The 15,725-nt window shown below is 37.2% G+C and overlaps 1 protein-coding gene across 3 annotated transcripts; it reads left to right on the top strand.

The window, feature by feature from the left end:
* ptpdc1a (protein tyrosine phosphatase domain containing 1a) lies at positions 1-15,651 on the top strand. Of its 3 annotated transcripts, XM_067431485.1 has the most exons (11): positions 3-152; positions 605-648; positions 4,351-4,449; positions 6,326-6,497; positions 8,860-8,940; positions 9,025-9,143; positions 9,878-10,015; positions 10,153-11,306; positions 11,437-11,622; positions 14,208-14,318; positions 14,454-15,651. In XM_067431485.1, the coding sequence occupies exons 3-11, from the start codon at positions 4,359-4,361 to the stop codon at positions 14,586-14,588; spliced, it is 2,187 nt and encodes a 728-aa protein (XP_067287586.1). In that variant the 5' UTR covers positions 3-152; positions 605-648; positions 4,351-4,358; the 3' UTR covers positions 14,589-15,651. The 3 variants fall into 3 exon arrangements, with proteins under 3 accessions (XP_067287585.1, XP_067287586.1, XP_067287584.1); XM_067431484.1 differs by lacking the exon at positions 605-648 and having other exon boundaries at positions 1-152; XM_067431483.1 differs by lacking the exons at positions 3-152; positions 605-648 and adding an exon at positions 2,552-3,476.
* Positions 15,652-15,725: the final 74 nt, after the last annotated feature.

Below are 15,725 nucleotides of genomic sequence, written 5' to 3'. Positions count from 1 at the left end.
TCCAACTTGTTACAATGTAACATCCCGTTGAGCAGCGAAACTGATACGAATGCATGCGACAATGTCTGCTGTTGATACATGCTTTTGCACTTCACAATGACCCCATTGGAAGCAATGGTCCGTAGTTAACAATATCCGGTTCCAGGGACGAGGTATGTAACAATTGGACACACGAACCCTAATGTTAGCCTTTGCTTTTAGCGCAATAGCATTAATGGTTAGCTAGCTGTGAGATGCACCGCAAGAGATTAACCATACAGTCAATTAGTTAATCTAGTGATTTACTCTCTAAACTGTCCTTTTGTCTCGGTTTCCTTTGATATAGTGTATTAACTGTATAATAATCCTCATACAGCAACGCTAGATCTACAGAGCAGTGGGGAAAACAAGCTGCATTGTCCTTTGTGTGAGCTGTAAGGCATGTTACTGCCTAATGAATAATAGACATTCATTTCTGTGACCAAAGGAGAAAGTTCACGCAGATGAGAATCTGGACATTTGTGTCTTTATCATATATGTTCAGTCTTTTCAACGCATGCTGTTATAGAGTTTTCTTCTATATAAGTTTTCTTCTAATGACAGTGATGTATTTATTTTTCTGTAGAAGATGACTTTATTTTCCAGTGTGCAGAAGAGAGACGGATATTGGTATTTTATTGTTTTCATGCACTCCCATGTGTTTTGCTTGTTATTGTTGCATCTGTCCAAGCTTATTAGTGAAAAAGAAGATTGGTTTCAATCTTCATTGCATGTTTAAGTGTATGTATTTTATTTCTTTTTTTAATTTTGGTTATTGATTTACCAAAGCAACATCAGGTGACACTATTTTAAGGTCATGTAGTATATATATATATATATATATATATATATATATATATATATATATATATATATATATATATATATATATATATATATATATATGTATATATGCTTATTATAGTAATAACAGCGTAAATAGTGCATAATTACAACTAACTAACTAACCAACCCTAAACCAAACCCTAATCGCAATTCTAATTAAATATTACTCATTTTTCATTATGAACAATGCAACTACGTCACCTTAAAATAAAGTGTAACCCAACATTGCATTCTCATACACTTGCGATGCATTACATAATAATTTATTAGCCTATGTGTATTTATTTTTGGATGTTCCACTAAAAATGCATTTTGCTGATTGCTCAGTAATCAGGGAAGCTGTGCAAATATTACATAAAAAGTTTTTCATCTCAAACTTGGGCTGAAATTCATGGTACAGTTTAGTCTAGATGTCTGATTGATGTAAATAAACTTGATTCCTCAACAAATGTTTCCCATGATAGATCTCTGCATATATTGCAGTAGCTGAAGAAATATTACTGACGTACTTGGTGGTTTCTAAAAAAAAAAAAAAAAATTAACAAAAAAAAAAGTGGCAATGTGAAGGGTCAGACACTGAGCTATAGCAACAACAGCAACGGTTCAGTGAGTGCTATGATTGGCTGGAGGCAACACTTGAACTCAAGCTCTGTGGAGCTCTGTTTTACATTAAAGGGACATGAATAAACTACAATCTTTAATTTCAAATGATTCTTTTATGGTTTATTACATAAACAATTCTCATTTCATCAATGCAGTCATCAAAATAGTAGCTAGTAGTTAGTTAGCAGAAACCCATCAATAGTCAACAACTAATGCATTTAAATACATAAACTTATTGTGCAATTTAGCAATAACACTAATCTGATATAAAGTGCTTTTCATAACTCTGTTTGAAAACGCTTTGAAAAATCAGTTCAAAGTTTAGATGAAAGTGATTGCCGCCCTTTGATTAAATTCAGTGGGCAGCGTTCAAGCATTCACCAATGCTCAGACCCTGACAGCTTTTGTAAGGGTGACAGCTGGAAAAGTGTCTGCAAGCATATTCATTTATTAAAATACATTATAATGATTATAAACACTGGAATTGCACGACTAAAAATAGGAATGAATAAGGAACCAAAACAATCTCCAAATGTATATAAAAAATATCAAGACTGACTTGAAAGCACCTGAGATAAGTCTGGCTTTTTTATTAATGTGTTGAGCAGCATTAGGAAAAATCCATTTCTAATCAGATGAATAGTACACACTGATTGACTAGTGTCAGGTTGAGTTTTTGGACGACTCAAGTGGAGTTTCACTGTGTCTCTGTCGGATCAGTGTGTACGAAGTGTACGTTACAATGCAAATGAGTCTCATAATGCCACTCTGCTGCTCTGTGTCTTCTCATTTTACACTGTGAATTAATCATGATGTATCTAATGACTGCTAACATCATCCTGAATGTACCAAAGTTTGCTATAGAAACCCATCGCAAATAGGCATTACTTAAGGCAGCATCATTGTTAAAGATGAATAAACTAACCTGAAAGAAATGTTCATCAAGACAAACTCTGAATGTTGATAGATAGATAGATAGATAGATAGATAGATAGATAGATAGATAGATAGATAGATAGATAGATAGATAGACAGACAGATAGATAGATAGATAGATAGATAGATAGATAGATAGATAGATAGATAGATAGATAGATAGATAGATAGATAGATAGATATTAACATTTTGTTATTGAATATCTCTGGGATTTTCAGTTAAAGTATGAAGGTTATTTGATTATCAGCTGCAGGAAAATATTGATTTTCAAGGTATAGGTGTAAGTTGCTGTCTGTAGGTTTGTAGGCATGTGTCGGTATCAAATTTTCATGTTGCGATTAATTGCTGAAGCTTTTATCACGGTATACGGTATTATCACGATATTGGGGGGGGGGCAAAAAATAAAATACTATAACAGTTTTTTTATAACAGGCTAAACATTTATATACAATAAAGCAATAGACAAAAATGTATAAAGTAAACATATTTAAAACAGATTAAAGTGTAAAAAAATGATAAAGAACTTAGTTAACACTTTACAATAAGACCTCACTAGTTCATGTAGCATTACATTAACAGAGTGCATAGCTACATTTTTACATTTTTAAGGTATTCTTCTTAACAGTAGTTAAAAAAGCAACTGTTAGTGTTAGCTCAGGTGCATAAATAAAGCAATTTTTATTTAATTTTAATAATCATTAAATATTGAAATTTACTAGATTAAAATATAAAATGTTTAAGTTTGAAAATGAATAGCCTTAAATCTTTATGTATGAAGAATTGGGGGTGTGATGAGCACCGTTGCAAATACAGACATTTGAATGGCTGTGTTTTAGTGAGCAGAGCGAATTTGCTTTGTTTACGAGGATTACCAAGGAAACGGCTGCATTTCTACTGTTGCATCAGCGCCCTCAAAAGGCAAGCGCGTCTCCTTCATTCGTCCCGCCCATAGACCGTAAAAAAATACGGTGTTCATAACAAGCCTGCAGTCTCCCTCTCATTTACGGTCTATGGTTCATAAGCATTGGGTCTGTTTACGTCAGTGCGTTCTTCTTTGACGTGTTGTTCATGGGTAAAGTATTCTTAAAAAGCATTCTAAAAATCGGAATTATTTGTAATAATAATTATTCACGGTATTTTTAAGTGCCCGTGCATGTGTGCCGAGTTTACTCCTGAATGTAGTTTGAAAGCACTAAGAAGATTTGAATTTCGAAACGTCAGTAGGAATAAAGTGTAACCCAGTTTTGTACAACAACAGTATCTTGCCTTTATCAAACCAAAATAATTAATCATGCAAAATACTAACATGCTGGTAATACGAAAATCCAGAAGTAATAACTTTTTGAGCAGGTTGGTTATGGTCATTGGCATTACCTGTGATTAAAGTAATGGCTATTTCAGTCACAATGGTAACGTGAGTAGTCAGCCGTTGACACATGATATGCAGTGGTCATTGTAGGGTTAAACTGACACTTTAAAGTTTCCATAGCTTCTATGTAGCCTACATGCTAGTACATGTAAATGTGAAAAAATCCCTTACAGTATCGCCTACACATCAGCAAGAGACTAGAAATCTGTATTCCTCCCAATAATGTATAAGGTTGATTCCTGTAAAAAACTTGATGTCTAAATGGAAGAACAACAACATCATAAGGGTTTATTTGTTTTGTTTTTTGTCTGTTTCTTCAAGAGTCAAGGTCTCCTTAAAATGAGTAGTTATTTATTGTACACTGTGCTTTTATATGAGAGGTTGCGAGGGCTCATTATATATGCCCCTTGCAGTCACACTATATCCAGCGTGAGACACAGCACCACACTGCACCCAGGAGGGAAAACTCCCAGGCAACCAGCCGTACAGCTTCCCCATTTTTGTTTTGTCTTCACTGTTTTTTCTGCCATTGTTTTGTGTCTGAGGCTTTGACACCATGTTTGCTCCCACCTTTCAGCGTCAGCCATGGCAGCAGGCGTCAGTTTATTGAGTGACCTGCCCTACACCACCGGCAGTTCAGCTAACAGCAGAGAGACCAACGCTGACATGGAGCCAGGTATTATACTGCTATTTCTGTACCTGATGCTGGGAGATATTTTAAACACTTAATGCACAGCTTTTAATTGAAAACAAGTAAGATGGGATTCTGATATGCAAGAGCTGAACAGACAGAAATGTGTAATAGCCTTGGTATATATATATATATATGGTGTATATATATGGTGTATATATATGGTGTATGTATATATATATATATATATATATATATATATATATATATATATATATATATATATTAGATCTTATCATTACTGATTTACTCGAAAACAAAAACAGATCATAAAGAAAAAAATATTTCCATTGTAATTAATTATATAATTTTAGTTATATACAGCATGAATGATAAATGGGACTTTAATTTATTATATTGTATTTATTATATTTTAGATCGAAAATAAGACCACTGAGCTTGTTTAGGCCATACTGTATTATATTAGAATACACCATTTAAATACATTTTTGTGTGGATTCATTGTTTAAGGATTTTTTTTAACTTTAATTTAGCAAGTTCACATTTAATGCTTCAAGCGTGACAGCAAAGACATTTATAATGTTACAAAATATTTCTAGTTCAAATAAATGCTGTTCTTTTGAACTTTCTGCACATTAAAGAATCCTGAAAAAGTTTCCACTTTCCAACACAAGTTTCCAACACTCTAAGATAATGTTTATGATAATGATTTATGGATATATAGCATATTAAAATGATTTCTGAAGGATCATGTGAGACTGAAGACTGGAGTAATGTTAATGAAAATTCAGCTTTTACATTACAGGAATAAATTACATTTAAACTTGTAATAATAGTTTGCAGTATTACTGTTTCAATCAAATAATTGCAGCCTTTATGAGCATATGAGTCTTCTTTCAAAAACATTAAAAACCTACCAACAGCAAACTTTTGAATGGTAGAGTACACCAACAATAAAGTGTCCCCATGAAGAGTAGTAACAGGTAACAAAATGGCTACATTAACATATATAGACTGGTGCAGATGCTCTAGTCTTGTTTTTCCCCATCTATTTTAAATTTAATACAGAGATAATGCATCTCTTTTTAATCTTCTCTGAATTCAAGTGGTTTCCGTGAGAAAGGGCACACTAATGGCCATGCTAACAAGAACTTCAAACTCATTTCCATTATTTCATAAGCCTCTTCAAATGCTAAAGAGACTGACGTATGATAAAAATACTTATTCTTTAATGTAGTATTCTGTTTTTGTACTCTTGAGTTACATAAAGTCTTTGTATTCGCTGTAGCAGTTGAAATGCATTAGTTGAAAAGGTGTAATTTCAGCCTCATTTTGTTGAAATGCATGCAGGGTTACACAACCGGAGCTGTCTTTATCATTTCCATAAAACACATCATCCTGTTTCTCTTCCACCTGCCTCCCACTGACTTTGGACTTGGTCACCATGGAGACCTCCCTTCAAGTGCAACTGATGAACTGATGTATTGGTCTCCAATGCCCCTTTTGTGAAGCTGGGTGATTGTGTGGCGATGATTCACTGTTCTGGGGTCAACTCTTAGTTTGTTCTGCCTGTGCTGAATGTAGTGTCATCGGCGCATTTGACGAGAGACATGCAGAGAGGAACTTGCTCTTCCCTGGTAGACAATATCTTCATGGGTTTTCGAAAGATGCGTCGCCACTCTGCCTCCGAGATCTTGCCGAAGATCCTTAGGAGGAGACGTAGCTCAGCTTTAGAAGTTCTCACTTCCTCTTCACAGAGGGTTATTGTGGCGCTTAGCATGTCCGAGGCACAGACTGACATCATAGGCTGTGGATGTAATGTGATGTCATGTTCAAGTTGAACCTACTTAGTCTGATCACTAAATTGTGAATCCTAATTTTTCTTCATCTATCTCTTCAGTAAATGTCAGAGTCCCGACTGCAAAGTACACCAAGGTGGGTGAGACTTTAAGGCATGTCATCCCAGGACATATGCAGTGCTCCATGGCGTGTGGTGGTCGAGCATGCAAATACGAGAACCCTTCTCGCTGGAGCGACAAAGAGCAAGCCATCAAAGGACTGTACTCCTCTTGGTAAGCTGTCTTCTTGCTCTCTTGTCAGGTGAAATTGAGTAAATGTGTATTGTTTGAAGTGAACATGCCAAATATTTAGCAGAGTCAACAACCAAATAATTGTATTATTCCTAGCAATTCAAAACTCAAAAACGCTTTCAGTTGAAAGCAGCGAAAATGTTAGGGCTAAGTTTGAGGTTAATTAAAGTCACAATTCTCACTTTATATCTCCCAATTGCAACTTTATAACTCATAATTCTGACTTTATAACACGCAATAGTGACTTTATATCTCACAATTCGGACTTTGTATCACACAATTCTGACTTTACACTCACCTAAAGAATTATTAGGAACACCTGTTCAATTTTTCATTAATGCAATTATCTAATCAGCCAATCACATGGCAGTTGCTTCAATGCATTTAGGGGTGTGGTCCTGGTCAAGACAATCTCCTGAACTCAAAACTGAATGTCAGAATGGGAATGAAAGGTGATTTAAGCGATTTTAATGGTGGGATATTTGTTGGTGCTAGACGGGCCGGTCTGAGTATTTCACAATCTGCTCAGTTACTGGGATTTTACGCACAACAATTTCTAGGGTTTATAAAGAATGGTGCGAAAAGGGAAAAACATCCAGTAAGCGGCAGCCCTGTGGGCAAAAATGCCTTGTTGATGCTAGAGGTCAGAGGAGAATGGGCCGACTGATTCAAGCTGATAGAAGAGCAACTTTGACTTAAATAACCACTCGTTACAACCAAGGTATGTAGCAAAGAATTTGTGACGCCACAACACGCACAACCTTGAGGCGGATGGGCTACAACAGCAGAAGATCCCAACGGGTACCACTCCTCTCCACTACAAATAGGAAAAAGAGGCTACAATTTGCATGAGCTCACCAAAATTGGACAGTTGAGGACTGGAAAAATGTTGCCTGGTCTAATGAGTCTTGATTTCTGTTAATACATTCAGATGGTAGAGTTAGAATTTGGCGTAAACAGAATGAGAACATGGATCCATCATGCCTTGTTTCCACTGTGCAGGCTGCTGGTGGTGGTGTAATGGTGTGGGGGATGTTTTCTTGGCACACTTTAGGCCCCTTAGTGCCAATTGGGCATTGTTTAAATGCCACGGCCTACCTGAGCGTTGTATCTGACCATGTCCATCCCTTTATGACCACCATGTACCCATCCTCTGATGGCTACTTCCAGCAGGATAATGCACCATGTCACAAAGCTCGAATCATTTTAAATTGGTTTCTTGAACATGACACTGAGTTCACTGTACTAAAATGGACCCCACAGTAACCAGATTTCAACCCAATAGAGCATCTTTGGGATGTGGTGGAACGGGAGCTTCGTGCCCTGGATGTGCATCCCACAAATCTCCAACAACTGCAAGATTCTATCCTATCAATATGGGCCAACATTTCTAAAGAATGCTTTCAGCACCTTGTTGAATCAATGCCACATAGAACTAAGACAGTTCTGAAGGCGAAAGGGGGTCAAACACAGTATTAATATGGTGTTCCTAATAATCCTTTAGGCGAGTGTATATCTCACAATTCTGACTTTATATCTCACAATTCTAACTTTATATCTCACAAATCTGACTATATCTCAAAATTCTGACTTTATATCTCACAATTCTAACTTTATATCTCACAAATCTGACTATATCTCACAGTTCTGACTTTATATCCTAACAATTTGGACTTTATAACGCGCAATTGCGACTTTTTATCTCCCAATTCTGACTTTATAACACGCAATTCTGACTATATCTCACAATTCTGACTTTATAGCTCACAATTCTGACTTTATAACACGCAATTCTGACTATATCTCACAATTCTGACTTTATAGCTCACAATTCTGACTTTATAACATGCAGTTGCGACTTTATATCATGCAGTTGTAAGGAAAATGTTATGTAAACTTTAAATGTAAACTTTAAAAAAAAAAAAAAAATTCTGTGGTGAAAACAAGCTTCCATGAAAAACAGCTTAAAGATCGAAGAATGAAAAATGAAGATCCGCACACATCAACTTATTATACAGAGGCCTATTTTGCAGTGTTCAGTGAAACGTTTTGGTCCCGAAAACATTTCGCTGCATGTTGCACTTCTTGCACTTTTGAGTTTTGGCCTCTGTTGATAAATAAATTAAATAATATATTTTATTTTGTTTTCCATCTATCTAAACTACTTGTCCATCTTGTACTTTTTATTTTTATACTTTATTTTCCATGAATATAGCCATTCAAAAAATATTTATATATTTAATAAATTGCAGAAACTTATTTCCTTTCCATTCTTATTTTGTATTATTTGTATTGTGATTCATTCAGATATTTTGTTGATATATAATTCATACTCTGTCCACAGGATAACTGATAACCTGTTAGCCATGGCAAGACCTTCAACTGAAATCATTGAAAAATTCAACATCATCGAACAGTTTCATATGTATGTTGAACTCAGCGGCAAGCTACCAGTAAGTGATTCCCAAGATGCACCAGGGACTTTGCTGATGCTTAATCTTTCTTCTAGGTGTGGCTTAAAGACCGTAATCAACCTGCAGCGTCCAGGGGAACACGCCAGCTGCGGCAGCACTCTGGAGCCAGAGAGCAGTTTCACCTATCGCCCAGAGGTTTTCATGGAGGCTGGGAGTGAGTAGATCACACATGCGCACAAACATATGCCTGTTCCTTCAGCAGTAGTCAGGAGAATCAGGCTGGCATAAATCCTCGCTGATATCACATTAAATTGTCAATGTGTTTGACAAGCTAAAGAACCTTTTAAGCAGTGTTTGCTTTCTAAAAGTAGTGATCATGTAGTTGTTCAGCTTCTATTCAGGTATTGAGGCTTAGGGGGATTGGTAGCTCTTAACGAGCTCTCCGGAGAGTCCTGCTGTGCTTATAGACGGCACCTTCTAGGAAACTATGTAAGGCATAATTTTCCATAGAGCACAGCATGCCCAAACATGCACGAAACATCTCTCAAATGAGGGAAGAGGTCCTCCCTGTGTAAGATCATTTATGTTTGTTTTTAAATAAACATGTATATATTAAGATGTTTCTTCAACTATGGGGTCCCTTTGACTTTCATGGTCTTTAATGAAAATTCTCACCACACCATTTCTTTCACATAAAATAAAATAGCTAACATGTTATGGTTCCTATGTGAAATGTAATATTTTAATAGATTTTTAGCATAGTTTGATCAAGATTTCTTGAAATGTTACTTTTACTAAAAACCAACCTCTGGGACATAAAAGTGACTGAAGAAATTCCCATGACTCTGTGCTAAAAGCAAATAACAAAATAAAAAATTGGTCTGAACTGAATTTCTAGAATTGCACGATTTAATTTCAAGAATTAATTATTGGTCAACTTTTTTCCAGTTTATTTTTACAACTTTGGCTGGAAGGACTATGGTGTGGCATCCTTGACTACTATTCTTGATATGGTGAAGGTGATGTCATTTGCCATGCAAGAGGGCAAAATGGCTGTCCACTGCCATGCTGGACTTGGCAGAACAGGTCAGTATTTTTTTGTTAAATTTTTTTGCAGTGATAATTTAAGATTTTAAGAAGATAACTGCAGTAGTTTTTCTTTGATCCATTTGAATGATTATCTGATTATTAACTACCCTTCATGCACATTCGTCTTCTCATAGGTGTCTTAATAGCATGCTTCTTAGTATTCACATCCCGGATGAGTGCAGATCAGGCCATTTTGTTTGTTAGAGCTAAACGTCCAAATTCCATCCAGACACGTGGCCAACTGCTGTGTGTGCGAGAGTTCGCCCAGTTCCTTGTGCCACTGCGGAGTATATTCTCTTGTGCCGAGCCAAAAGCTCACGCTGTCACGTTGCCGCAGTACCTGACTCGTCAGCGGCACCTGCTGCACGGCTATGAAGCGCGACACATGAAGAACATGCCAAAGATCATACATCTGGTCTGCAGGCTCCTACTTGACATAGCAGAGAACCGGCAAACGGTGGAAGAGGAGGTATTAGACATCCCAGACCTCACGGAGGAAGTGGAGAAGACAGTCTCGCTGCAAGCCCTTCAGCAGTTAGGGAAGGAGATGAGGGGGAAAGGGATTCCCATATCCTCACCTCGCTCTGCTGACCAACCCAGCTTGCTTCTTAAAGGGTCACAGTGTGATCCACCTCATGACCAGCCACTCTATAGCGACCAGGAGTTTGATGTTCTCTGGAGGTGGCCGACGGTAGATAATACCTGCAAGTCTCAGCCCATCTTGAGAAAATATCTTAGCTATAGTGACTCAGCCTTGCACAAACTGGGCACAAGAGTGCAGGTACTACAAAGTCCACAGAATGCTCTTGCATGCAGCAAATCTGGGTTAAATTTTACTGAAATGTATTCGTCGCAGAGCAGATTAGCTACACAAACCCCTGACATTCTGCCATCCCTGTTGACATCTGAAATCAACAGCAGTCCCAAACATGGTTCCTTAACTGGTTCCTGTAGCTCCTTGGTACAATCCAAAAAAGTTGAAGGCCATGCATCCTGCTCTCCTATCTCCGTGAAACGGGTACCTCTGAAGGAGGCAAAGCGTAGCATGTCCTACGGCTTTCTAGGGAGGACCCATGACAGCAGTACAATGTCCTCAACGTGTCAAGACGGCAAAAGTCACCTGAGCCCTAATGAAAACACAACCTCTGATGTCACACAACAATTCACAGATGTTCCTATTTTAATGCTTCAAAGTGAACTCTCACCCGAGACTCGTCATCTGTTTGTGGCCAAAGCTCTCACGATGGACATTGGTGGAGAGGAACTCAGCACAGTCTCAGTGTGGCAGGTAGAAACTTTGTTTTGTTCCCTAGATTTTTGGATTGCATTAAGTCTTAGAACTTCAATTCCATATCTTGTTCTTTTATAATGCAACTCAGTAACTTTAAGTCATTTCTGCAATCCCCGTTGCCCCTCAGACAGAGCTGAACTCCCGTGAAGGTGCATGGGAGAGGCTGTGCACTGAAAGAGATCCTGTTGTGCTCTCCACGCTCATGTGGTCTTGGCTAGAGCAACTGAAGGAGCCAATCATCACAAAAGAGGATGTGGAGACTTTTGCTGGAAACCGATTAAATCCCCAAGATGCTCTGAATTCACTCGACAAGGTACCACGCTACATGGAGAAATGTCTTTAGAGCAGTGGTTGTAAACCTTTTTGACTCCAAGCCCCTGCTTTATCCCTTCTCCTTATATGTACCTCAGATGTACGTATGTTTTGGCGTAAACAAGCTCAAAAACATGTCAGTTTAATGTTATACATCTTGATTTTTAATGTTTTAAGCATTTTAATTCAAGCCGACCTGACATTAAAATTCCCCCCGATCTAATTTGTAAATGCATGATAGATCTTATTGTGCGCCATTCATCCATGAATGTGTCTTTTTTTGTAATGTTTTGACCTCATAATGTTTAACCAAAATATCATAACTGGACCTTCCAAGAGGGAGACGACATATGTCGGACTTCTCCAATCTTTTAGTCCACTTAGCCCCCCTCTGCAAGCTCACGTTCATCATTCTCTACTTTTAAATACAACGCCCACATCCCAAAATCCAATCAATAGCCAATGTGCAGAACTAAGTCCCTGCTCTACATTTTTTTTTAATCATCCATTTCACTCAGATGTGTCACAACACAGAAGAAAAGATCTGCTATTTCCATTTCATTGCAAATTTAAGTTTAATATAACTAAATTTAAATACATTTAAAGAAGACCTATTATGCCCCTTTTTATAAGATGTAATATAAGTCTCAGGGGTCCCCAGAATGTGTCTGTGCATTTCAGCTCAAAATACAGCACAGGCAATTTATTATAGCATGTTGTAAATGCCCATTTTTAAGTGGATGGAAAAACATGCTGTTTTCATGCATGTATCTCTAAATGCAAGAAGAGGGCAGAGCCTTTACAGCTCGTGCCTTTGAAACTAAAACATCTATTTGGTTTTGATTATCATCTCTATCGCGGTCATGCTCGCGTGGCATTGCAGTTCTTTATCATCATGAAAGTTTATTATCTGCATGCACCAGTGTAAACTTCTGATATGCCGTTTAATGAGCACACACATCCGCAAACACAGAAAGCTGGCTGTCAGACAGCGTGTCCTGTGAGTATTAAAGTCCCAGTGAACCTGGAAGTAGCAAGTGAGTTTTCCTCAGTGCTGTGATGTATTTCCAAGTGAAACGGAATATTGAATAGAGGGCAGGGTTTGACTTCAGCGCTCCTTCTCTCCGTCTCGCGCTCATAGCAGACTAACGGTTGGAGGGGAGTGGTTAAGCCTTTTCAAAACTAAGCCGTTTCCAATTTCCAATTTTGATTAAAGATTACCGCGACAAACTATTTTTTCTCTATATTAACATTTAAATATTAACTGTTTAATTGTTCACCCTATGACCTGTAATATGTGCTAACAAAGTAAAAAATGTAACTTTTGATTTCATGAGGACTTCTCTTTCACGTCTTGTTGTGCTTTAATTGTCAAATAGATTGTCAAAAACACACAAAGTTCACATAAACACAGTTGTAAACGTAAGCAGCAAGTAAAGAAATAGCGTGTGTTTAGAGCTGTGTATTAAAGTGGCAGACTGTGTACAGCTCACTCAGTGCAGGTCTGTGCTAATAGAGCAGTCTGTCAGCAGTCGTGGACGGGGCCTGTGCAATGTGATGTCACATTATTATTCTGAGACACTGCTTATGATTTATGGGAATTAAAAACAAACAGTGGGTGGATTTATGCCATTAAAGCAGTGATTTGTACCCGAGACTCGGTCTCTGTCTCGAGGACATATTTTAATGCTCTCTGTCTCGTCATGGACTCGTGTGCATTTGGACTCGACATTGACTCGTACTCAAACATATTAGGACTCGGATTTATTTCAGAGTCCACTCGAGTCCCATTCAAAATATTTATGATTATTACTCTATGTTAATATTTCTTTAAATTGATATATGATGCTTCCAATGATGTGTGGTTTTCTTAAGCGCAACTGTACATGACTAATGCTCGAGCCCTTTGGCTTATTTTCGTCGAAGAAGGTCAAAATCCTGGCGCAATCATATATATATATATATATATATATATATATAGAGAGAGAGAGAGAGAGAGAGAGAGAGAGAGAGAGAGAGAGAGAGAGAGAGAGAGAGAGAGAGAGAGAGAGAGAGAGAGAGAGAGAGAGAGAGAGATGAGAGAGAGAGAGAGAGAGAGAGAGAGAGAGAGAGAGAGAGAGAGAGAGAGAGAGAGAGAGAGAGAGAGAAAGAAATATTCCTTATTAGTGCCTGCGTGAATCGGTCGAATGAGGAATCTATGTAAATATATCTATGATTGCACCAGCTCTCTCTGGTCTCGGTGGCACTTGACCCTTTTTGAACTCAGTCTCGACTCGGACTCGACCCTCTGAACTCGTCTCGACTCGGACTCGACCTCGAATGAGCTGGTCTCGACTACAACACTGCATTAAAGGGTGGTTGTGTACATTTACTGCCGACACATTTATGTTCAAACACCATGTAAAAATAATTTAGCATAATAGGTCTCCTTAGAATTGGTTATCCCATGGGAGTTTGCAGAGGGAACCAAGATTGGGAACCAGTGCTTTAGAGTATATTTCATTACAAATGTGACTTGCTTTTTCACCATCTAAATGGATTATGTGTACCGGCACACTAATACATCTGTTTTTCCTTGTTATTTAGGGACAAAAACAAACCCTTCTGTGTATTCTTGATTGCGCTGCTCATTTGCTTAAAATACCAGAGGAGGTTGAGAATGCCTTTTTCGAACGCACAATCAAAGCATTTACTTGGGTAAGTCAAGGCTATGAAAATAGTACTACTGGTGCAACTGAATTGCAGAGGTTTTCTTTTTCACCTAGTAAGGTTTTATGGAACTTTTTTAATTGTTTATCCTAATTATGTGATTCTAATCTTGGTCTTATCCAGATTTCCTCCGATTCAGAGAATGGGCGGTTAATCTATAAGACTCTAAAAGACGTCATGATCCCTGTCCTCAATGATATGAGGACAAAAGCAATGGAAAAGCTTGAGCTGACCTGCCACTGTTCCTACGTACCCTGATCAAGATGGTGAGATGCACTGGATGTGGAAACTGAAATCTAGAGTCTGCACTGTCATTTTAAAGGAAGATGAAACACAAAGGCACAAACTTATAGGTTTAGTGTTTTTTCTGTTTTCCGTGGTGTCTTTGCCATGATTACCCATTCAAATACTGTATTTTAACATCTTTTATTTGTGAGAGAACAATAATTACTGCCATACATGTATGTGCCACAAGGTTTTGTTAGGCTATTTTTCTAATTTTGTTCCTTAATAGTTTATTTTTGGTACACAATATTTATTAGCTAACTGAGGAAACTATTTAATAATAAGTATGCCATGTATTTATTTGTATGCTTTTGTTTGGTTTTAACGAACTGAGGATTCTCATGAAAATGTGTTTGTCATATAATACTGTTTGGATAGATAGATGATGATAGATGTACCTCATCATTGACTAAACCAAAATAATATCACTGTGCAACATGTCTCACTTTATGACAGGCTTTAATACTTTTATTGAATGAAGCAAATTGCCAGATTTGCTGATTCTTGCCTTTGCAATTTAAAGGTTTATATGTAGGGTACAATAGAGGACTGAAATCTAGTGAATGAGAACGCTTTCATTCATAATGCAATGCAGTTTACATTAGGAATAGAATCATTTGAGAATGTATCAATACAATGACACAAAGTACTGCCCTGCTGTAGACAGGTTTTTGCAGGATGCTCTTTACCTTTTATTGGCATTATTTATAACTAAGCTGCTTCTTTTAATGAACTTAAAAACAAATAGAAAAGAATATGTACTAATGTGTTTCATGTGGTGTTTTAGTACTAGATAACACTGTGGTGTTGAAACGGACCTCATTTGTCAACTAAAATGTTATCGTTGTCTTTTTAAGTAAATATAATTTAGCCAGCAGAATACATGTTTATTCATTCATGTCCGTGGACAAATTGTAAGATGTTTTCTTGTCCGATTCCTAAAGACAAGATTATTGTGGACTTTTCCAAAGCACTATATTTTTTATTTATTACATTTTCATTCAAGTCTATTATAAAAATAAAGATCTGAATATTCTCTTTGCTGTAGTGTCTGTCTTATTAATATATTAAATCAACTTTGCCTCCATTAAGCAAGTTTCTTTATTACAC

The sequence above is a fragment of the Pseudorasbora parva genome, chromosome 22 (genome assembly GCF_024679245.1).
Source record: "Pseudorasbora parva isolate DD20220531a chromosome 22, ASM2467924v1, whole genome shotgun sequence".
NCBI classification, from domain to species: domain Eukaryota; kingdom Metazoa; phylum Chordata; class Actinopteri; order Cypriniformes; family Gobionidae; genus Pseudorasbora; species Pseudorasbora parva.
The sequence above is the reverse complement of the archived record's forward strand: the minus strand, read 5'-3'. Positions and strand labels throughout refer to the sequence as shown.